The following is a 24,918-nucleotide window of genomic DNA, read 5'->3' as shown; positions in this document are numbered from 1 at the left end:
ACACGACAGGCAAAATGCAAGAAATACTCAGCTCTGGTTCTGCTGCCAAGCTCCACTGCAGCAGAGACAACAGCACCAGGAATCTGAACAGGAACAACCCCACCGTCACAAGAGAGCTCCACACACCCAGCTGGTCTGCATAGAAGAACTCTATAACCGACGATCAGCTGATGGGTCATGTGACTATTTAAAGGAAGGTTGTTACCAACCATCAGCTGACCAGCCTAAAGGAAACTGCCAGCAAGAGACAGACATTAACTCTTGCTGGATCAAAAGTAAAAAACATTTACATTTCATCAAACCCAGAACTGCCATGAATCCCTTAACAATTTGTGACACTCTGCTCCAAAAACTAAGCAAAAAAGACTGTGTGCACATAGCCACCGAGTGGAAACTCTCCAAAAATCAACAAAAACCTTCCACTCTGAAAAATCAACAAAAAGATCTGCACCCTAAGAGCAGATGTAGATTTATGCTATTTTATGAACTTAATGAACATGTCTAAAAGTTTTAGAACTTATGTTTTAAAAGTTTCTCAAAAGATTGTAAATTTTTGTGCTAAAATGGATCATCATTTCATTTGTGACTCTGTTTTAAGCTCCGTTTGCACCAAAAACTGTCGTGAACTAATAAACGTTGGCCAAAGTCTTGCTAGTTTTCTGGACGTCAGATTAATACTTGACTCCATGCCACCATTCGATTGTGTACTTTATTTTTATTTTATTACAGGATTATATTGTATTCTAATTTGAGAGTGTGGACACTTGTGATTTGGATATCTTCCGAAAAGGCCGAATAAAGGTAACTAAGATTTTTTTTTTTCTATTTTGTTTAACTAATTTTACTCTATAAAAATGAAAATTAAAGTTGTAAAAATGTTTTTTTTTTCCCTTTATTCCAGATTTTATTTTTTTTTTCATTTTGGCTACAGGAAATCGATGTTCCTTCATAAAAACTTTTTTTTAATCTCGGTTACATTGTGGTAAGTCTTGTAAATATTTAAAATACATTTTTTTTAAACAATTTAACAAAGTGTAATAATTATTTCTTATTTTACAGGTGAATTGAAAAGTTTAGTTCTTCCCTCCGCTTCAGCAATGCCTTCATGTATCATTAAAGGTTGCTTTCACACTTGGAAGCAAAAAGAATCCAAGGTGATTCTCCACGTCTTTCCCAGAGATAAGGAAGGAATAAAATTGTGGCTAAGACAGTCCCCGGAAAATTTTCCGAATGTCGAAGAGCTGGCTGAGAGAATACACGCTCAGAATAAATGGGGCACTGTTAGATTGTGCTCGAAACATTTTAATGACGATCAGTATTTCCACGAGGGAACCAAGCGAAGGCTCAGGCCTCACGCTATTCCCACCTTATTTACGGGCGAAGAACCTTCCGAGATGGTAAGGAAAAAAGGCTCAAAAAGGAGGAAAATGGCTGAAAACAATGATCTGGCAGACGATAATATAGGTGAAGGTGCATCAAGCGACATTCTGTTCTATCCACAAACTTCTGACGTTCCTAACACCTTCGTCCAGCAAGTTTCACCATCACATTTACAGATTGTACTTCCAAGTACAAGTCTATTAGCGATCGGAAAACCCAGAATGGCAGAAAAGGCTATGAACACCGATGCGTTCTTTAATACTAAATGCCAAGCTGTGGGGACATATCCCATGTTGGGTAAAAAACATGCTTCCTGCCAAACAAAGCCCTGGAAGGGAAAATCTCAGGGTACGCTTTGTAACATTTTAATGGAGGAATGTATAAAACCTAATCAGGGATTGACTCAACGCAACATTCGGCAAAGTAAAAGGATTTGGTCATCCGGTATGGGAACCGCAGGCGTTACTTCTATGTCTCCAAAGAGTATGGAACAAAGTCTTGGCCACGCGGCCACTTCTTCACAGACCATATTTCCAAACAATGAAAATGAGTTTAATCTCCGCGATCGATTTGACCACAACGATGGATCGCCATCTGTCAAAGTTGAGCGGTTGAGTCCTCCGATTAGCAGAATGGAAAGCAATTGTGGAAAATCCTCTAAATGTAACCAACTAATCCTGAACTCCAACCAAAAGCTATCAGATCTCAAATCGGAAAATGCTTCATCTGCCTCCGATAGCGAAGACCCCGATGAAGATCCCGAACCCGGATCTAGCACCGACGACTCTGAAAAGGATGAATCGTCTACCGGAAAACCTTATGATGGACTTTTCAACGACCCCGGAAGCGAAGCCAATTTTACTGTTTTAAAAAGCTGCTTATACGATCTTATCAAGCTCATACGATGTCAGTATCGGCAGGCATGTAACGCGCCATTGACAAACGTTCAAGTCAAAACTTTGGGCTCCGTGGTCGCCATCGATGTACTGTGCTGCCAGGGTCACAATTCTACTCTTTGGCACAGCCAAACTTCAAAGGCTAGGAAGAATGTGAGAAATCTATCACTTAAAAGTGAGGGTCCTCGTCAGCAGCTTGAGCCTTCAGAAACGAAAACATTTTTTCACAATTTTGAATATTTCGATGATCTCCCAAAGTAAATATTTGAGACTTCAAAAACAGTACATGCATTACTTCAGGCAAAGTGAAAGAGAAAAAGTTGCTAACTTTTTCAAATTCGACTGTAAATGTTCAAAGATTTGTTAGAGATCGAGGAATCTCTCTGCTCTTACCTTGCTGTTAATATTTATTGACCCCAGTGGTCCATTTCATTACTCTCTACTGGTTTCTCGGAGACCCATGAGGATGGGATAGTTTCTCTCGACTGTTGTCTGTAGAGAATACGCTGTTTTTATGATACAGTTTTTAATGGCAGCCCTAAAACATAATTTTTATGTTGGATGTTGTCAATCTAAAGAGCGTTATCTGGCCATAGATTTAAAGGGGTAATCAGGAGTTAACTGCTTAGACCCTAGGTTCACATTGCGTTAGGGCAATCCGTTAACTGCATAGCGCTAACGCAGTGTTTATTTTGTGGCCGCGTTCACCGTCCCCGCTAGCGCAGATCCCCGAAAGCACGGCACATCGCTAGCAATGCACTACAGGCAGAAATAACATTGCTGTCAATGGGTGCGCTAACGGACACGTTGCATGGCGTTAATTGCGACATTTTTGCCGTGCAATGCTGTCCGTTAGCGTTAACTCATTAACGCACTGTGAACCTAAGGAAAAAAAAATGATCAGCAGGTCGTTGCTAACGACCCACATGGTCTGCTGCTTATCAATTGCTCCTGGCAAAGATTCTCCTTCCTATGATGCCCCATTGGCAAAGCAGTTCCTTCTCTTCCGCTTTGCGCTGTTGATGGGGCATCACTGTCTATTTCATGTTGATTTACAGCTGGCTCCTCACTGCATTACACTGAGCAAGATGTCAGTCAACGTGACGCCCAATGGCAGAAGGGAAGGAACTGTTCATATCGACAGGATATAACAGGAAGTAGGGGAATCGCCGCCAGTAGTGGTCCGTGACTGCTCTGAGATGGGAGAGATCGTCACATGGCAGAACTGAACAGGCAGGCATTTCGCAACTACCTGCCGATAGTGCTTAGCCCAGTAGAAAAAAAAATGTAGTCCAAGATAACCCCTTGAAAGCAGTTTTCCACTTTTACAAAAGTGGTTCTCCAAGAAATAGCAAAATCAGATGGTAATCCCACCCTTCCCGGGTCCAGTGCCTGCTCTTTTCCGCTGCGCCTCATGTATCATTAGAGCCACTTTGTATCCAAATCACATGGGCAGGAACAGCGGCTCAGAGCTGACGCCGGACCCTCACAGGGTGACTTCTGTCCGATTTTATTTTAAATGGATACCACTTTTGTAAAAAAATGGAAACCACAAATGACCCAAAAGTAATAGAATTTGCCAAACCAATACTTGGAAATATCATTTCTTTAATAGCAGGGAGAATTTCTTATTCCATAGGCGTTTGCTAGACACCGCTTGGGTCGTAACATTGCACCTGTTGAAACCCAGATTACCGGGAACAGCACTCTGAAGAGCACAGTCGGAATGGAGCGGGGGTTGAGCAAGCGCTCGTCTGCTCCTTTCATTCTTGCGGGACTGCTGGAGGTGGCAGAGTACAACAATCGGCTACGGATCAGTGCGGTTACAAAACGTCTAGCACTCAACGATCTTGAATTGCTAGCCTTTTCTAAGGATAGGCTATCAATTTTAACAACTGGAAAATCCCTTTGATAGGAAAAACACATTCATAATAGTGCAAAGTAATTCAGGTCATTGCAGCTTTATCTCCTGGAATATATTGAAATTATCCCCATTTTGGCAATTCACTCTTATGCTGTAACAATCTTTTGTTGTTTTTTTGTTTTAAAATTTTCCTGCATTTTCTTTTTCTACTAAAAATTGTTTAAAAAAAAAACCATGGAAAGTACTGTATATGTGAAATAATGAAGAAATTGCAATATTCCGTTCTTTATCTGCATCATTCCATAAAGGAAAAAAATTAACTTCTATGAAAAATATGCACAGTGTGAATATAACTTTCTGTACATCCTTAGAGTAACGTGGTATTATTGATCAAACAAAACATTCAAGAAACTAACCAGTAGTAAAAAGGAATATAAGAAACTTTCCTCCACTTGTGAGTCTTTTCTTATCCCCCACCTCTTGAACTCATTATTTACTCCTAAAAATAATTAAAATCCATTGTTAGTGGACTTGGATTTTCAACTCACTGATTTATTAAGTCTATGGGGAGGGGGGAATGGGAGGAAGCAGCTGCAGAGAGAGAGACACACATGTAGAGGCTGCTGCTTTCCAGTAAGAGTTTTATTTATCCCTTGTGCTGGACTCACAGTTACGCTGCTCAGTGTTGCTGAATAATGTCCTTCCTCCTGCTCTTTTGAATATGTGTTGCATAAGGACAGGAGTAGTTATGGGCGAGCTTGCTCAGCATTGCTTGATACTCAATCGAGCATTGGGGTGCTCATTCGAGTATTGAGCAGTGCCGAGTTACCATAAGAAGCTGGTTTGTATTATCTGTGCCGGGTGCTGCACGAGAGAGGAAGAATTTCTCCGTCCTTCAGAAACTGCTCGAATTTGCCATTCTCTTACATTATGCTCGCTACTCGAGTCGAGCCCGTCCGAGCGTCCAACCTCCTCGATTCGAGTACCGAACACTCGATCAACGCTAGACAGGAAAGCAGGAATCCCTCATGTCTGGGTGTGCCGTGAATGGGAGATGGCCTAGCAGCTGAAAATTAGAGGGAGTCTACAGAGGAGAAAAGCTTGGAAATGCACACCACATAATGACCAAAAAATAGTCTTGATCCTCATGAACACCCAACTGCGTATTCTGAACACTCGCCTGAAATAATAGATACATTTCTTGTTAAATACATATTTTATAGAACATTTTAACAAAGTGCATATTAAGTTAATATTTTTTGGACTTAAAAATTTATTTGGAAATGAACTCTCTTCTATGTTTGCGGAGAGCTGACTCATTTTGCATCCGCCAAACAGACGGATCCATGAAAATGAATGGCTTCTGTGTTCATTCTATTTTATTTCGCCAGGAGCATTGATTTCCATAGTCTGAATCTCAAAAAATGAACTCACACAGGACATGCAGTGAGTTTTTTAAAAATTGGGTATATGTGTCATTGAAGAAGACTGTGTACCTAGCGCTATTGTATGCGGCTGTGAGCTGATGGTTTGTGTGGAAAAGGCTTTTAAGGGATATTCTTATTACAAGACGTTCTCCTCTGTCCACGGGATATATAAGCATCTTCTACGCTGATAGTGCTCCGACAGGTGGGAGTCTCACCGATCGCCAGACTGGAGCACTTTTGTCCGCCATCTGTATGGAGAGACCGTGTACATCCACAACCACTGCTACAGTCATTCTCTTTTACACTGATGGTGGTCTTACCGCTGAGACTCCCACCGATCACCAGACTGGGGCACTTTTGTCCTCCATCTGGATGGAGAGACCGTGTGCATCCACAACCACTGCTAGTGCCATTCTCTTTTACACTGATGGTGGTTTTACCGCTGAGACTCCCACCGATCACCAGACTGGGGCACTTTTGTCCTCCATCTGGATGGAGAGACCGTGTGCATCCACAACCACTGCTAGTGTCATTCTCTTCTTCACTGATGGTGGTCTTACCGCTGAGACTCCCACCGATCACCAGACTGGGGCCTTTTTGTCCGCCATCTGGATGGAGAGACCGTATGCATCCACAACCACTGCTACAGTCATTCTCTTCTTCACTGATGGTGGTCTTACTGCTGAGACTCCCACCGATCACCAGACTGGGGCACTTTTGTCCGCCATCTGGATGGAGAGACCGTGTACATCCACAACCACTGCTACAGTCATTCTCTTCTACACTGATGGTGGTCTTACCGCTGAGACTCCCACCGATCACCAGACTGGGGCACTTTTGTCCGCCATCTGGATGGAGAGACCGTATGCATCCACAACCACTGCTACAGTCATTCTCTTCTTCACTGATGGTGGTCTTACCGCTGAGACTCCCACCGATCACCAGACTGGGGCACTTTTGTCCGCCATCTGGATGGAGAGACCGTGTACATCCACAACCACTGCTACAGTCATTCTCTTCTACACTGATGGTGGTCTTACCGCTGAGACTCCCACCGATCACCAGACTGGGGCACTTTTGTCCGCCATCTGGATGGAGAGACCGTATGCATCCACAACCACTGCTACAGTCATTCTCTTCTACACTGATGATGGTCTTACCGCTGACACTCCCACCGATCACCAGACTGGGGCACTTTTGTCCGCCATCTGGATGGAGAGACCGTGGACATCCACAACCACTGCTACAGTCATTCTCTTCTTCACTGATGGTGGTCTTACCGCTGAGACTCCCACCGATCACCAGACTGGGGCACTTTTGTCCGCCATCTGGATGGAGAGACCGTGTACATCCACAACCACTGCTACAGTCATTCTCTTCTACACTGATGGTGGTCTTACCGCTGAGACTCCCACCGATCACCAGACTGGGGCACTTTTGTCCGCCATCTGGATGGAGAGACCGTATGCATCCACAACCACTGCTACAGTCATTCTCTTCTTCACTGATGGTGGTCTTACCGCTGAGACTCCCACCGATCACCAGACTGGGGCACTTTTGTCCGCCATCTGGATGGAGAGACCGTGGACATCCACAACCACTGCTACAGTCATTCTGTTCTTCACTGATGGTGGTCTTACCGCTGAGACTCCCACCGATCACCAGACTGGGGCACTTTTGTCCGCCATCTGGATGGAGAGACCGTGTGCATCCACAACCACTGCTACAGTCATTCTCTTCTACACTGATGGTGGTCTTACCGCTGACACTCCCACCGATCACCAGACTGGGGCCTTTTTGTCCCCCATCTGGATGGAGAGACCGTATGCATCCACAACCACTGCTACAGTCATTCTCTTCTACACTGATGATGGTCTTACCGCTGACACTCCCACCGATCACCAGACTGGGGCCTTTTTGTCCCCCATCTGGATGGATAGGCCGCTGCTCCGTTCATTCTCTTTGGAATTGACGATAAAGCTGAGTAGAGCGGGCAGTAATGTTGTATGAGTGTCCATCATGGCATATTGTGAGAGTGGAGACTGTGTATACACGTGTTCTTTCACAGAAACACATAACTGTTCTCCTAGGCAATTTCCAAATTTTCCTGTTCCTGCAAAATCCACTATGCAACGTATTAGGGTGGAAGTGGTGGTGTTTCACAGTATCGGTGGCTCATGTGTTCAGACATCAATCATTGTGGCAGACGTCCAGAAGAGAATTATGAGAATCCCAAGGAAATGGCTCGAGGATGATCCCAGTAGAGTCGGCAAAACTTGTCACCTAGTACTAAAATGTCTTCTCCTGAAGCCGCGATGTTAGCGCTACAAGGGTTTGAAGGTGAAAGACAAAGGGTTTGTGCGGTATTGCACTTGGCGCCTGGATATAATCTGATGTTGCCGTTTGGACCCGTTATAATACATCATGTCCAATAAGTGGTTTCATCTAAGTGTGTGTGTGACGCCGCACAATAAAGTCAACGATTCTGTTTTTTTCATGACCCACCTTGTCTTTTTACAGGGTGGGCCACATCACGGTAGAGTTAAAATCTGGTATCCTAACGCTTGGGGTTCGTGTAAATTTCTTTTACGATGCAGAACCCATACAAAAGAAATCTGCTTCTGTTATAACCGTGTACAATTATTATGAAGCGATCCATTAATTGACAAGTCATTAGTTAACTCCTTCCTGACCGTAGGATGTATTAATGTGTCCTACAGATTGGGCTACTATGCAGCCGCCATCTGCCTGGAACAGCAGTGACCTGAGGGAGCTCCAATCGCTGCTGTTTCGCCACTTAACTGCTGCTGTCAATCACTTGGGGTGCCGATCAGATTGTAATGGCATCCGGGGGATGGCTGAAAACCATTATGGTTGCTGTTTTGGTCACCCGGTGAAGATCAGGTCATGGCTGGGCTTTGCAGAAAATCATCATTTTGTGTACAATACAGCAGTGTCGCCGTATATAATATAATTGATCGAATGATAACCGGTACCTTAGTGCAATAAAAAAATACGGTAAAGTTTTTAAAGATATAAAAAATAATATTCAACATCCTTTTCCACCATTAAAGATTTACGGTATATAAAAAATCATCATATTTGGTGTCACTGCATCAACAAGAATCCAATGAGAATATAAAATAATTCACTTGTATGATAAACGCCAAGAAAGAAAGCAAACTGGAAAGGTTTAAAATTGTGGATTTTGTTTTGTCAACACACCTGCCTTAAAAAATAAAATAAAAAATTAAACGAAAAGTAATACAAATATGTATCCGTAACCACGTCATGCAAAAAAATAAGCCCTCACACAGTTCCATCAACAGAAAAATAAAAAATTTACAGAATTAAAAAAAAACGGTGACACAAATGGCTAATTTTTTATTTTTGTTTTACAAAGTTTTGATTTTTTTTTTTTTTACCACCACTTAAATAAAAAAATTAATTATGCGAATTTGGTATTACCGTAAATACTGACCTGGAAAATCATGTTGCCATGTCATATTTATATCACGATGCATGCACACAAAATAGGAAAAAATGGCATTATTGTGGGGGGGTTTCAGCTTTTCTCTGCACTTGGAATTTTCTTTCTCCTCTTTTTCAGCACGTTGCATGGTAAAGCTAGTGGCGTCTTTCAAAACTACAACTCGTCCTGTACAATCCGCAGCTTGTCAATTCTTTGTACAGAATTCTTGCAATTCATAGGGTGAATTTCTCAACATAATCCAATTGTGACACGTGTAGATTTGAGGTGTAGAAAGCAGCAGAAAGTCTGCATCAAATCCGTAAATTTTGCAACAGGCTCTGCCACAGACAAAAGAAAAAAGCCAAACAATAATTTTGTTAATACTTACTATTAGGTCTCCTGTTTTGTGGACACCTATATTTTTATTTTTGTTAGAAGCTTTGTGGAATAACACCATTCACAATATTTTAATCTATATTTTTATCATAGGTTAACACTGCAGGCCTCACAGCATGTGAGACCCTGTCCTCTGCCTGGGTCCCTCTGTGTTCAGGCTATATGAGAATCTTGTTTTAACGTGGATCGGTCACCAGATTTCAGTCCATATTGCATAAATTATTAAATAGCTCTCTTGGACCTGAAGGGACTGTCATATTTATTTTATTTAAAAGTCGACGTCAAAATAACTAAAATCCTGATATTTAGATGAACATGTTAGGAGTTCAGCTATAGAATGAAAAGAGCCTGATTGACTGTTGCAGCTTGTACTGAGCAGTGTGAGATCTGAGCAGGAGGAGGGACACTGAGGAGAGGTCAGGATAGGTGCACAGATTCAGCAGGGAGGAGGTACACTGAGGAGCTGTCACCGTCTTAGTGGGCAGAGATTCAGCTGGGAGGAGGTACACTGAGGAGCTGTCACCGTCTTAGTGGGCAGAGATTTAGCTGGGAGGAGGGACACTGAGGGGCTATAACCGGCTTGGTGGGCAGAGATTCAGCTGGGAGGAGGGACACTGAGGAGCTGTCACCGGCTTAGTGGGGGCAGAGATTCAGCTTGGAGGAGGTACACTGAGGAGCTGTCACCGTCTTAGTGGGCAGAGATTTAGCTGGGAGGAGGGACCCAGGGGCTATAACCGGCTTGGTGGGCAGAGATTCAGCTGGGAGGAGGGACACTGAGGAGCTGTCACCGGCTTAGTGGGCAGAGATTCAGTTGAGAGGAGGGACACTTCTGAGCCATCACCGGCTTGGTGGGCAGAGATTTAGCTGGGAGGAGGGACACTGAGGAGCTGTCACCGGCTTGGTGGGCAGAGATTCAGTTGGGAGGAGGGTCACCTCGGAGCGATCACCGGCTTGGTGGGCAGAGATTTAGCTGGGAGGAGGGACACCGAGGAGCTGTCACCAGCTTGGTGGGCAGAGATTTAGCTGGGAGGAGGGACATTGATCAGCTGTCACCGGCTTGGTGGTTAGAGATTTAGCTGGGAGAAGGTACACTGAGGAGCTTCACCGGCTTAGTGGGCAGAGATTCAGCTGGGTGGAGGGACACCTCGGAGCTATCACCGGCTTGGTGGGCAGCGATTTAGCTGGGAGGAGGGACACTGAGGAGCAGTCACCTGCTTGGTGGGCAGATTTAGCTGGGAGGAGGGACACTGATTAGCAGTCACCGGCTTGGTGGGCAGAGATTTAGCTGGGAGGAGGGACACTGAGGAGCTGGCACTGGCTTGGTGGGCAGATATTTAGCTGGGAGGAGGGACACTGAGGGGCTGTTACTGGCTTGGTGGGCAGAGATTCAGCTGGGAGGAGGGACACCTCAGCTGTCACCAGCTTGGTGGGCAGAGATTTAGCTGGGAGGAGGGACACTGAGGAGCTGGCACCGGCTTAGTGGGCAGAGATTCAGCTGGGAGGAGGAACACCTTGGAGCGATCACCGACTTGGTGGCCAGAGATTTAGCTGGGAGGAGGGACACCTCAGAGCTGTCACCGGCTTGGTGGGCAGAGATTTAGCTGGGAGAAGGTACACTGAGGAGCTTCACCGGCTTAGTGGGCAGAGATTCAGCTGGGTGGAGGGACACCTCGGAGCTATCACCGGCTTGGTGGGCAGCGATTTAGCTGGGAGGAGGGACACTGATTAGCAGTCACCGGCTTGGTGGGAGAGATTTAGCTGGGAGGAGGGACACTGAGGAGCTGGCACTGGCTTGGTGGGCAGATATTTAGCTGGGAGGAGGGACACTGAGGGGCTGTTACTGGCTTGGTGGGCAGAGATTCAGCTGGGAGGAGGGACACCTCAGCTGTCACCAGCTTGGTGGGCAGAGATTTAGCTGGGAGGAGGGACACTGAGGAGCTGGCACCGGCTTAGTGGGCAGAGATTCAGCTGGGAGGAGGGACACCTTGGAGCGATCACCGACTTGGTGGCCAGAGATTTAGCTGGGAGGAGGGACACCTCAGAGCTGTCACCGGCTTGGTGGGCAGAGATTTAGCTGGGAGGAGGGACACTGAGGAGCTGTCACCGGCTTGGTGGGCAGAGATTCAGTTGGGAGGAGGGACACCTCGGAGCTATCACCGGCTTGGTGGGCAGAGATTTAGCTGGGAGGAGGGACACCGAGGAGCTGTCACCAGCTTGGTGGGCAGAGATTTAGCTGGGAGGAGGGACACTGATCAGCTGTCACCGGCTTGGTGGGCAGAGATTTAGCTGGGAGAAGGTACACTGAGGAGCTTCACCGGCTTAGTGGGCAGAGATTCAGCTGGGTGGAGGGACACCTTGGAGCTATCACCGGCTTGGTGGGCAGCGATTTAACTGGGAGGAGGGACACTGAGGAGCAGTCACCTGCTTGGTGGGCAGAGATTTAGCTGGGAGGAGGGCCACTGATTAGCAGTCACCGGCTTGGTGGGCAGAGATTTAGCTGGGAGGAGGGACACTGAGGAGCTGGCACTGGCTTGGTGGGCAGATATTTAGCTGAGAGGAGGGACACTGAGGGGCTGTTACTGGCTTGGTGGGCAGAGATTCAGCTGGGAGGAGGGACACCTCAGCTGTCACCAGCTTGGTGGGCAGAGATTTAGCTGGGAGGAGGGCCACTGAGGAGCTGGCACCGGCTTAGTGGGCAGAGATTCAGCTGGGAGGAGGGACACCTTGGAGCGATCACCGACTTGGTGGCCAGAGATTTAGCTGGGAGGAGGGACACCTCAGCTGTCACCAGCTTGGTGGGCAGAGATTTAGCTGGGAGGAGGGACACTGAGGAGCTGGCATTGGCTTAGTGGGCAGAGATTCAGCTGGGAGGAGGGACACCTTGGAGCGATTACCGACTTGGTGGCCAGAGATTTAGCTGGGAGGAGGGACACTGAGGGGCTGTTACCGGCTTGGTAGGCAGAGATTCAGCTGGGAGGAGGGACACCTTGGAGCTGTCACCGGCATGGTGGGCAGATATTTAGCTGGGAGGAGGGACACTGAGGGGCTGTCACCGGCTTTGTGGGCAGAGATTCAGCAGTCACATGTAAGGTGGGCAGAGATTTAGTTGGTGAGGAGGGACATTGAGGAGCTGTCACAAGCTAAGTGGGTGCAGATTTAGCAGGGCAGAGGGACACTGAGGAACTGTCAATCATGATAGGTGGGTAGAGATTTAGTTAAGTATTCATTAAGAATTACACAATCTTTCTAACATGGTTTTGAATGTAAATATACCAGTCTCAACGGGTCTAAAATTTCTATATAATATTGTATGTAGTTTATATTACACCTAATATCAAAAAACAGCTCACAAAGAAAAAACCCTGTCTAATGACAAATGCACACTATGCAGCAGGCCTCCACTGATAAAGGCTAGGGGCGGCACAGGTGCAAACTACTTGATAAAAACAGCCACCCCCACACTAACCAAACATTGCAGGGGTTGGCTGCCTAGTAGAAAAAATGCACATTTTTTTATATTACACACCTGCTTTAATTTTTCTAACATTGGTGAAAAAATAAAAGAATTGATTTGATTGATTACCCTGGATCAATGATACTGATCTGAGCTGCCAGAGCATAAGAACAGGAAGTGTTGTAGAAGGGGCACGGAAGCTCTTCTCGCAGGCCCCAATCTTGTGTCTGGAAGACTGAATATGAGTTTTATTTCTGCAGAAGAGAAAAAAAGACAGCAAGTTAAAAAAGAAGAAAGAGAAGAAAAAGAAGCGAGACGCCAGCCCTGTACAGATATCTAAGGTGCGAACAGATGTTTCTATGTAGACTTTCGCCCCTTATTATTTATCTGATGCTCCCGTACATCAAATATTAAAAATGAAGCAACTTTGCATGTAGTCTGCATTAAAAACGATCTGCCGTTTCGTGTATACAGCTCCGTAGCGAACCTATGTTCATAAAATGGTTGAAAAGAAGCACATAGCTTTTATATTTAACACCATACTAAATAATCTCTGGACGGAGATGGATGTGGATGTCGGGCAATAGTTCTCCTGTCCGGAATTTTATTCTTCTGGATGGAAGGAGGGAAGAAGCAGCCGGCACTGCAGGAATCATGATGAATGTGCCACCCCCAATATATTACCCATCATCACATTGTGACGGAGGGATAGAATACTTCGGTATGTTCGTGGGTTTGCACCCATGACAGGACGACTTCTGTTCTGACTTAACCACAGCGGACACTAATGGGGATCAGGGTCATAGGTCGCTCCTTATTTCGGATCATCTCCTTACATAACACTTATTAGATGGATCACGAGAGGCTGGAGGTTATGGCAAGAGGGAAATCCAATGTTAGGCTATTGAAGACTATGAAGGAAATGCCTGTGCTCGTCAGGAGGTTTATACGAAGTCCCTAGATATGGGAAATACTTACACACTCTTACATGTGTAAGTATTTCTTACATGTGTAAGTCTAAAATATGGTAAAATTCCGTGTAGTTCGGGAGGACCTTATACTTGGCATAAGTATGTACTTTTTTACCCAGCGTAAATGCCGCTGTTCTGATTCCGGCATCATTTTTCTTTCGTTTCTGCGACTCTCTGTCCCTGAGATAAGACCCCTTATTCCCTGTAGAAAAAACTTGTCATTTTATCCAACTGGGTGTGGTCTTCAATAATTCACCCATAGATAAGAATCTATAAACGTGCCCCCTTGGCTATTCAGAGTAGATTTACTTATGGCGAAGAGGGGACAATACTTTAGGAACAAAGAGGAGCAGAAATAAAAGATCAACAATGCCACATTCAGGAAAACAACGGCATTTACGCATTTAAAAAAAAATTGCATATTTATGGCAATTCATGGGTCCGCCTTTAAAGTGGTTACCAGTAGGGGTCGACACCAGTCCTGACAAAGGAGTGGCTTTTTCAGTCGTTCACTGCCCAACTGGACTCTCTACAAATGAAAGACACTGAGGGGAGCAGCTCCCAATCGTCGCTGTTAACCTCCATCGATCATACAGTGATGGCGTATCCTAATAATCATTAGACTTGGATATCTTGCACTATGAAGAATTACTGGTTGTGTATAAAAAGACTAATTAAGCTATGAATCTTGTGATCACAGCAGCATCAGCATTATGTCATGTGATCACAGCAGCATCCGGACCAATGAGTCCTGTGATCACAGCAGCATCAGCATAGAAAAGACCTGTGATCACAGCAGCATCAGCATAGAAAAGTCCTGTGATCACAGCAGCATCAACATAGAGAAGTCCTGTGATCACAGCAGCATCAACATCGAGGAGTCTTGTGATCACAGCAGCATCAGCATAGAGAAGTCCTGTGATCACAGCAGCATCAACATCGAGAAGTCTTGTGATCACAGCAGCATCAGCATAGAGAAGTCCTGAGATCACAGCAGCATCAGCATAGAGAAGTCGTGTGATCACAGCAGCATCAGCATAGAGAAGTCCTGAGATCACAGCAGCATCAACATAGAGAAGTCCTGTGATCACAGCAGCATCAGCATAGAGAAGTCCTGTGATCACAGCAGCATCAGCATAGAGAAGTCCTGTGATCACAGCAGCATCAACATAGAGAAGTCCTGTGATCACAGCAGCATCAACATAGAGAAGTCCTGTGATCACAGCAGCATCAGCATAGAGAAGTCCTGTGATCACAGCAGCATCAGCATAGAGAAGTCCTGTGATCACAGCAGCATCAGCATAGAGAAGTCCTGTGATCACAGCAGCATCAACATAGAGAAGTCCTGTGATCACAGCAGCATCAGCATAGAGAAGTCCTGTGATCACAGCAGCATCAGCATAGAGAAGTCCTGTGATCACAGCAGCATCAGCATAGAGAAGTCCTGTGATCACAGCAGCATCAGCATAGAGAAGTCCTGTGATCACAGCAGCATCAGCATAGAGAAGTCCTGAGATCACAGCAGCATCAGCATAGAGAAGTCCTGTGATCACAGCAGCATCAGCATAGAGAAGTCCTGTGATCACAGCAGCATCAGCATAGAGAAGTCCTGTGATCACAGCAGCATCAGCATAGAGAAGTCCTGTGATCACAGCAGCATCAGCATAGAGAAGTCCTGAGATCACAGCAGCATCAGCATAGAGAAGTCCTGTGATCACAGCAGCATCAGCATAGAGAAGTCCTGTGATCACAGCAGCATCAGCATAGAGAAGTCCTGTGCTCACAGCAGCATCAGCATAGAGAAGTCGTTTGATCACAGCAGCATCAGCATAGAGAAGTCGTGTGATCACAGCAGCATCAGCATAGAGAAGTCCTGTGATCACAGCAGCATCAGCATAGAGAAGTCGTGTGATCACAGCAGCATCAGCATAGAGAAGTCCTGTGATCACAGCAGCATCAGCATAGAGAAGTCCTGTGATCACAGCAGCATCAGCATAGAGAAGTCCTGTGCTCACAGCAGCATCAGCATAGAGAAGTCGTTTGATCACAGCAGCATCAGCATAGAGAAGTCGTGTGATCACAGCAGCATCAGCATAGAGAAGTCCTGTGCTCACAGCAGCATCAGCATAGAGAAGTCGTGTGATCACAGCAGCATCAGCATAGAGAAGTCGTGTGATCACAGCAGCATCAGCATAGAGAAGTCGTGTGATCACAGCAGCATCAGCATAGAGAAGTCCTGTGATCGCATCACCATAGAGAAGTCCTGTGATCACAGCAGCATCAGCATAGAGAATTCCTGTGATCACAGCAGCATCAGCATAGTTTTGAGTACATACTGCATTGTGAAAGTAGAGGTGGAAATGAAATGCTGATAGGCTTTTAACTCCACTAACATGTATAAGATGACTGACAACGGCTTCCTGTAAATGGTGGCACAAATTGCTGTGTTTTGAAGGGAAATTTTCCACAACAGGGATTTAAAGGGTTTATTCAGTGCCGACCAGCCCTGCTCACTTCTGCATCGGAGTGGCGCCGTTGACGTTACGAACCCACACACCTTCTGAGACATCTTCATAATTGGCTGGTATTGTGCAAGTGTCCAAATCCTAAGGACAAGACACGTGCTTGATATCTCGGCATGTATGTGGGGTCGAAACGTCATCGGCACAGAAGTTAGCGGCTCCGGACAGTGCTGGATAATCATTTTGGCACAGATGACTACTGCCAGTATTGATTGGAATCACTGTGGCACAAAGCTTAGTTTTGGCGCAAGGCTGGTAATTTTCTTCTCTAGTAGAATCCGTGACGTTGTCTTGTAATTCTTTGCAGTTCTTGAAAGAAAAAAAGAAGAATGAGAATTACAGTATGATCTCAGGGAAGAAGATCAAGATGAAAGTGAAGAAGAGCAAAGAGGACAAAGAGGTAAGTCCGGCAGCGGCAGTCAGAACTGATCATTACAACCTGTAGCACCCTACTTTACCATTTACCTGCACCCACCTTTCTCTTGTTTGGATGGTGATTGTCCCTTTGGCCATGATTGGTCCCATTCACTTGACGAATATAATGCCAGACACAGGAATGAAGCTTCTACTGAAAAAAACAAACTGGTAAATGAGACTTTGTGGGGTTTTTTTATCTCCGCAGAGAGACAGAAATCGAGCCAAACTTCTGGAATTCTTAAACTCTTCCATGTGACGGAGCTGATATTGTGTCCATGTTTTGTGTCCAGACAGAAGCTTAGCTAGAAGTTTCATCATCATTAATAATAAAACCTGCTCACCCAGACGGGGTTCACTTACTTATGCACCTACGTATTGTATCACGTGTGGACTCCATGGTCGTCTGCTGAGTACGTACGGTGCCTGTGGAACAGCCCCGAGGGTCATTTCTCAAAGCCTTCGAAATTTGTCTTCCAGACAGAAAGGGATATGTCAAACTTTCCTTTTTTTTCTGTTTTAATGTTTTATTCTGCATTTCCGTGGATGAAGCGTTTCCTCCACACTCGTATTTGTCGGCTGCACAATGTGCTGTTCCAGGGAACTTTTTCCAGGGTTTTGCAATTTTTGCATGTATCCTCACACCCCTCTATGGAAGCTGCGGCACTACAATGATTTTTACCGTAAGCCAGTGTAATCCAGGCGCGTGTCCCGGCCGAAACGCAGGTCTCATGACCCAAACTGACAGCTTCATTGATCCCTATCAAGATTTCAGCTCAGTCGCTAGACCTGCAGACAGGATGGGACTTGCAGTTGTAATACAGGCACATAAGTCCTAAATTGGCTCTGTCTCGACTTTCCAAACATGACTATTTTCGTAAATGCTTGAATTACCCATTTAAAAAAAAAAATCAGAAGCATCTTTTAATAGAACTTTGCATTGTACTGTCCCCCTCTTATTCCTCCTGGAAATGTATGGATGCATTGACAACCATTCCCTCAATATAAGGGTTGTATCTTTTCACACTTCACCAGTATCTACTGGGGACCGTGTTTAAAGGGTATTCCCATCTCCAAGATCCTGTTCCAATATGTAGTAAGTATAATATTATTAAATACCCCCAATTGGAAATGTAGTATAGTTCTTCTAATTCACTATATCGCTTACCCTATGTGCAGGGCATTGCAGTAGCTTAGGTATCCATGGTTACAACCTCTCATAGTGACGGTTAGTTATTAGCGATTGTAACCATGGATACCTAAGCTTCAGCAATGCCCTGCACATGGGGTAAGCGACAAAGCAAATTAGAAGAACTATACTACATTTTTAATTGGAGGTATTTATTATTAATAATAATAATAATATTATTACACCTACTACATATTGGGACTGAACCCAGCATTCCTATATGGCCATCTGGAGAAAGCTCTACCGGCCGACCAATCGTTGAGCCGACAGCTATGTAATGCATATGGAGCCCTCTATAGCATATAGTGACACTCCATGTTGCCAAAAGGAATAGTCAGTGTATAAATTTACAGGAGAAATAACAGAAAAAGAAACAGATATCCAAGAAAAATAGCCGCTGAAGTATTGTTTTCAGGGGAAGAAAAGTATTTTTCTAAAACGGACATGTCAGGCCAGGCGTCATTTTTTTCTTTACATTACATGACCACTTTTGCAACTAATTTATTTCCTTCCAGTGCAAACTTAAAAAAAAAAATAATGGAATTTTGCAAAGACTTGAATAAAAAGATTTTTCTGATTAGTTTCTGCAGCTCCTATACATAGTTGTATGGTCGCACTTCCACCATCTGTGATATTCCAAATATATGTTAAGAAAACATGAAGTACAGATGACCAGACTACGTGCTAAGGTGTGTTTGTAGTCTGTTTCCATGGAGACACATAGAATTACATAGGAGCTGCTAATTCAAAATGATAGGAGATAGAAATTTGCTGGAATTGTCAAGCAGTCATGCGGGTAGTATTTTGGAGCCCTGCAGCCCCTCTACCTGCCGGCATCCCCCTGCGCCTCTTCTGATTAGTCGTGCATGTGTTGCGGTGGACCTACTAATCAGAAGAGAAGCAGGTCCAGCACACGGACTACTGATGTGACCGCCAAACAAGGGTCCTGTGAATCTTTGCTTATCTCTAGTAGGAGATTTATAATAAAGACCAATTGCAAAGTTGCTTCATAATTTTATTTTTCATTTTTTTTATTTTAGGTTGATTAAAGCAACAAATAAAAATGGTTACAAAGGAGCTCATAGCCTTTTAACGAGCGTCTGCGGTGCGGTTGTTGCGCTGGTTTGTGCCGTTCTTCACCGCTATGTGTGAACACCGCCTAAGAGAAAGGGAAGCCACCATTAGCTCAATCAACTTGTCTTTTTTTTCCGTATTTTTAAAAATAATTCTTAAAAGGGATTGTTCACTATTGCAACCCATTTTGTATTTTATTTTTCCCAGAGCATCTAAATTAGAAAATTTGTAGATAATCGCGATGAAGCGTAGACTGCCGTTTTGCGTACACAGCTCCTGTGCTGTCTGTTACTCAGCATGATATTCCATCATACTGGATCTTCCATCAAAATCAATCTGTCACAACGTTGTGGTTTCCATTAAAAAATACTAGAAATGACGTTAGTGTGAACACAGTCCAGGTGGAGTACAAAATGACTACAGTATACACAAAGGCCTTTTTGTATGACATACGGTCTGCACAGGAGCTGTATACACAAAACGGGAGGATTTTTTTCAGTAAAATTGCTCAGATTTTTATTTTAGATACATAGGAGCAATGAAACGCTTACAGAACAGCAGGGATCCTTTCATTGTATCTCGTAGCATAGGTGGCCATATTTTCTTTCTATTCCTGTAAATGAAGAAATACTACATTTCAGTTCTTAGTTTGGGCTCCATCTCTCAGAATTTTTTTTTCTATGATTTTAGAAGGTATCTGATGATTAGTTGACTTGTTCTCGTCTTTTTTGTGTTAATGTCATCTGTGATGTCACATGTAAAGATTTGGTATATTCATTAATAAAAAAATAAATAAAAATCATATGTCTGAAATGTTGTCATTTTTATTTTTTAGCAAGTTTTAAAAATAAATCTTTTGATTTTTGTGATTTTTATATTTCTATTGATGTTTAAAATTAGAAAATAAGTGACACATTCATTAAACTTTTTTTCCGTTGTGGATTTTGGTGTAGATTTCATAATGGAAAATCTGCCACAAATCCACTGCGGAATGGACATACGGTCACAAGTGGGTCACATCCTCCTGGGAGCTCTGGAGTTAGATGTTCACTACGTATTGTGAATCACAGATCTTCCATTTAGCCTGTGTGTTTGTGTTCCATATTAAATTGATTTTGTTTCCTTTGGTGCTCAAAAGGTTACTTACCCTTTCTATGTTGGTTAGAAACTTGCAGCTCCACCTCACAGCTGTTCCTGACCATGGTCATTTCCTCTCCCTATAAAATCTGGCCAGACTTTCTCTTCCTTCGTTGAGGCTTCTCCGTTAGGCCACATCTCCCTGGCAGCAGTAATGCGCTCTCGGACTTTTATCCGGCACTTCCTCCCCAGCCGCCTCCAGTGCAGCAGCCTATCTCCGGCGTTCTTCTTCACAGCCTATCCAGCTTCAGGCATTCATTCTCCTCTCCTCCACTTTCTTCTGGCACCATTTCTTAGCTGTCTGCATTGGTTGCTTCCTCCGTCGGTTACCGATCTTCAGCACTGCGGTCATTCTCATTTGGTTCTGTGCCTGTTCCGGAAGGGGTAGGTGCTGCTGCTATAGGTGCACGGGTCTCCCTTCAGCAGTCCCACACCTAGAACGCTTTTTACCTATATGTCTAGCATTAGGGCCTCTCGCTCTCATCCTGCTCCTCCTATAATCCTACTCTTTGCTTGTTACTTTTTCTAGACCCTTTTTTTATCTACTTGTTTTCATATTTTTTTGTATCACAGATATATATATATATATATATATATATAACATAGACCTGCGAGGTCTTCTGTTTTAACTTTCTAATTAAAGGTTGTATTTTAGGAGTCCATACGTTTGTGGTTTTTGTCCATGTTCTTCCTGTAAAAAGAAGCTACCTGCAGGTCAACAGATGGCCCTCTGCTCAGACTGCAGTAATCCGACAATGCAGACCCAACAGGAGCCCCCCATTGCCCATGAGGATAGCGCGCCCTCTACCCCGAGTGAGCAGACCTACATTCTTGTCTGTCTCTAAGCTCTCTAAAGGGTCAGGTCACCGCCCTTTCTATATTCCCTTTCTATATTCCAGAAGAAATTAGCCTGTTGCTCCCAAATCAAGACTTTTCGGCAGGGATTAGCTCACGCCAACCCTATCGCCTCCCATAGAGCTGAGGGATCTCAATTTGGTCTTGTCTGTTCTTCAGGGTTGTCATGCCTCGGGATTCGATCAGATGATCATGTGCTCTGTTGTCAGCGTCTGCTGAGCCACAGCAGGTTTTTTCGCTGTCGGGGGGCTGATTACCTTTTATCTTTGTCCATTCTGGACAGCAGGTGTTTTTCATTTATCCACTTTGTCCTATCTCATTGCAGGTGCTATTTTTTAGCCTCCCCCTTTCTGGTTTTCTTTGCTGGAGATAGTCTTTAGTGGATCCTGCTTGCAGTTCTACTGCTGAGTGCCTAAACTATCCAGATAAGTATACTTCTGGGGTTCTTTCTGGCACTGCGCTCTCCCCTGTTCCTAAGGAGGTACATGAAACACTCAATGGCCTTTAAGGGAGTCAGATCCGAGGTTTTTCTAGTTCCAATCTCAGAACTTATCCAGGTCACGCTGGTACCACTAGGGTTTGCGTTTCTGAATACTTGCGTCTGTACCGGAACTGGGTGAGGTTTATGCAGTTTTTTCTTAGATTCGTCATCCCTGTGTTGACTACCACGTATGTATAACAAGGGTGCTCCCTTTGAACCTATTCGATATACCTGTCTTTCCCTTCTCTCCTGGAAGGTTTTGCTCCTTGCAGCGATCACCTCTATCAGACATGTCTCTGAATTTGCAACTCTTTCCTGTCATTCTGCTTTCCTTGTATTCCACGAGGACAAGGTGGTCCTAAGTCCGGTTCCATCCTTTCTCCCTAAGGTGATCTTCTCTTTTCATCTTAATGAGGACATTGTCCCTCCTTTCTTCTGTCCATCTCCTGCTCACATTCTGTAGCAGTCTCTACACAAACTCAATCTTGTCAGAGCTTTGGGTCTCTACATTTCCAGTTCAGCCCCCTTCAGACGTTCAGATTCTCGTTTCGTGATTTCTAAAGGTTTTCGTAGAGGTCTCTTCTCTTTCAAGGCTAAAATTGCCCGATGGATTTGTTCTACTCTCCTGAGAAGACTGCGCCCACTTGGGATCACTGCTTAATTCACAAGTGCATTGGGGGCTTCCTGGTCAGTTCGGCATCAGGCCTCTGCAAGGCCACCACCTGGTGTTCCGTCCATACCTTTTTCCAGGTTCTAAAGAGTTCACAACTATGTCTCAGCTGATGCCAGTCTGGCCTTGAAGGTTCTGCGTGGCGCAGTGGACTGGTCTTAGATTTGTGAGTAGCTGTTTTTCCCACCCTAGGGATTGCTTTAGGATGTCACATAGTTTCCTGTGTCTCCCCTTCTTTGTCACTAACTGACTAACTCTGTTCTAGTTGGTGGGTGTAGCTTGTTGGGGAGGAGTTAAAAGCATATTCCCATCTCCAAGATCCTATCACAATATGTAGTAGGTGTAATAATATTAGCAAATACCTCCAATTAGAAATGTCTAGTTTTTCTGATTCGCTATGTCTCTTACCTTATGTGCAGGGCATTGCAGGACCTTTAGGTATCCATAGGTACGGCCACTGATACATTGACAGCTAGTTGCTAGTGGTTGTAACCATGGACATTTCCCATGGACAAATCTGACATTTCCCTCTCCGCGGGTGGCACTATAATAACACCCCAGCAGCAGGCGCGCTGTCTGGGTGTTATGTTTGACTCCGATCTCTCCTTCACCTCCCACATACAATCTCTTGCCCGCTCGTGCCGCTTACACCTAAAGAACATCTCTAGAATCCGCCCTTTTCTCACCATGGAGACAACAAAAAACCCTTACTGTCGCCCTGATCCACTCCCGCCTGGACTACTGCAACGCTCTATTAATTGGCCTCCCCCTCACTCGACTTTCCCCTCTCCAGTCCATCCTTAATGCGGCAGACAGGGTTGTCCATCTGGCTAATCGTTACTCAGATGCATCCGCTCTTCGCCAGTCATTACAATCACTGCTCATTCATTATGGGATACAATTCAAATTACTTGTTCTCACCCACAAAGCTCTCCACAGTGCGGCACCCCCTTACATCTCCCTCATTTCGGTCTACCGCTGCGCTCTGCAAATGACTTTCGACTAACCTTTACACTAATCCGTACCTCCCACTCCCGACTACTAGACTTCTCCCGCGCTGCGCCAATCCTCTGGAATGCTCTACCCCAAGATATTAGGACCATCCACAACTTGCATAGTTTTAGGCGCTCGCTCAAAACACATTTGTTCAGAGCGGCCTATCACGTTAACTAATCAAAGTCATTTTATGTTTGTGTGTGTGTAGCCCATTCACTATCCCCATCTATTCCCCAACCCCTGAAGATGGCTGGACCACCATTGTAAATACATCATTGTAAATACACACCTGTACTTTGTATCTTCCCCACCTCATTGTAGACTGTAAGCTCTCACGAGCAGGGTCATCCTATTTTGCTTTATTGTATTGTTAACGTTGTTACCTATGACTGTTGTGTTTGAAACTGTTAAACTGTAAAGCGCTGCGGAATATGTTGGCGCTATATAAATAAAGATTATTATTATTATTATTATGGACACCTAAGGTCCTGCAATGCCTGCACATGAGGAAGGAGACATAGCGAATCAGAAGAACTATACTACATTTCTAATTGGGGGTATTTGCTAACATTATTTTTACACCTACTACATATTGGGATAGGATCTTGGAGATGGTACTACCCCTTTAATTTTTTTTCTGCTTAGGGTCAGCCTCTTAATGGCAGCAGCATGAACCCATTGTTTCCTGTCTCCCCCAATGAAGTCTCAGAGAAAAAGATTTTACAGCGAGTACCCAAAATCTTGTTTTTGTTCACACTGTAGTTATACTGTATGCCATACATCAGGTGCGCTGGTATTTTAGCATAGTTGGAGGCATTGCTGTGGGCAGTCAAAAATACCAGAAAATAATCAATGACATTTTTTAAAAATATGGTTCTATTATAGCTGTGATGAACAGAAGCCATAAACAGGGGTTCCCGGCTTAAAGGGGTTATCCAGGACATGTTTTTTTTTTTCCCTATTGGGATTAGAACTTGCCTGCGTGTTCTGACCTGGGACGATCTGTTCCAGTTCAGAGTGGTCGCGGACCGGTACTGCCACCAATTCTCCTTCTGGTTACGTCACGTTGACAGCGCAGCTTCCTCTCTTCCGCTTTGCTCTGTCGATTGGCCAATGTCATGCTGATAGGCAGTGGAGAGCCAGCTGTCAATCAGCGTGACGAAGGCAGAGACACGCTGTGAGAGCAGAAGAGGAAGAGCTGCTCTGCTGACGTAAGGTCAAGAGAAGCAGATGAACCCCACCAAACAGCGATTTTCAGCTCAGAATGTAAATGGTGAATTGAACGACAAAGCCCCACAGCCCCGCATATACTGTGTAGTAGCTGCTGCCATTCACTTCAGTAAAAGCAGACCTGCAGTACCTAACAACACCCATTACATGCGCTGCTCAACTTTGTCCGCTATTTACATCGGGCTGATAACAGCTCAACACTACTTGTACCAGATGTCTAACCCCCATCGATCTTAAAGATAGGGGAAGGGACTTTATCGCTTCATTGGGGGACACAGGAAACCATGGGTGTATGCTGCTGCCACTAGGACGCTGACACTATGCAAATAAAAAAGTTACCTCCTCCTCCTCTGCAGTGTACACCCCACTGTCAGGAAGTAGGATATTCAGTTTAGCTTAGTGTCAGTAGGAGGTGGACACGGGTCTTTCACTAGACCCAAATCTACCTCAGTGTGCGTCGTTCCATTTCAGGTTTCCGAAGGGATACAGG

The 24,918-nt window shown here is 44.7% G+C and overlaps 2 protein-coding genes across 5 annotated transcripts in view; both read left to right on the top strand.

Annotated features, from left to right (window-relative positions):
- The window catches only part of LOC138681222 (uncharacterized protein DDB_G0280579-like), a 29,334-nt gene extending 9,462 nt beyond the window's left edge, over window positions 1–19,872 (top strand). Inside the window, exons 5-7 of one of the 4 annotated variants that reach the window (XM_069768546.1) lie at window positions 13,150–13,230; window positions 16,690–16,782; window positions 19,026–19,872. In XM_069768546.1, coding sequence (XP_069624647.1) covers window positions 13,150–13,230; window positions 16,690–16,782; window positions 19,026–19,034 — 183 coding nt within the window. In that variant the 3' untranslated portion in view covers window positions 19,035–19,872. Of the gene's footprint in view, window positions 1–13,149; window positions 13,231–16,689; window positions 16,783–17,004 lie in introns of all 4 variants that reach the window. The other 3 variants (XM_069768545.1, XM_069768547.1, XM_069768548.1) reach the window with 3 other exon arrangements.
- LOC138681219 (uncharacterized) lies at window positions 728–2,686 on the top strand. The gene is made up of 3 exons (XM_069768544.1): window positions 728–801; window positions 902–982; window positions 1,060–2,686. Exon 3 carries the CDS (start codon window positions 1,098–1,100, stop codon window positions 2,535–2,537), a length of 1,440 nt encoding a protein of 479 aa, XP_069624645.1. The 5' UTR covers window positions 728–801; window positions 902–982; window positions 1,060–1,097; the 3' UTR covers window positions 2,538–2,686.
- Window positions 19,873–24,918: the final 5,046 nt, after the last annotated feature.

Source organism: Ranitomeya imitator, chromosome 5 (genome assembly GCF_032444005.1).
Source record: "Ranitomeya imitator isolate aRanImi1 chromosome 5, aRanImi1.pri, whole genome shotgun sequence".
Lineage (NCBI taxonomy): Eukaryota > Metazoa > Chordata > Amphibia > Anura > Dendrobatidae > Ranitomeya > Ranitomeya imitator.
The sequence above is the reverse complement of the archived record's forward strand: the minus strand, read 5'-3'. Positions and strand labels throughout refer to the sequence as shown.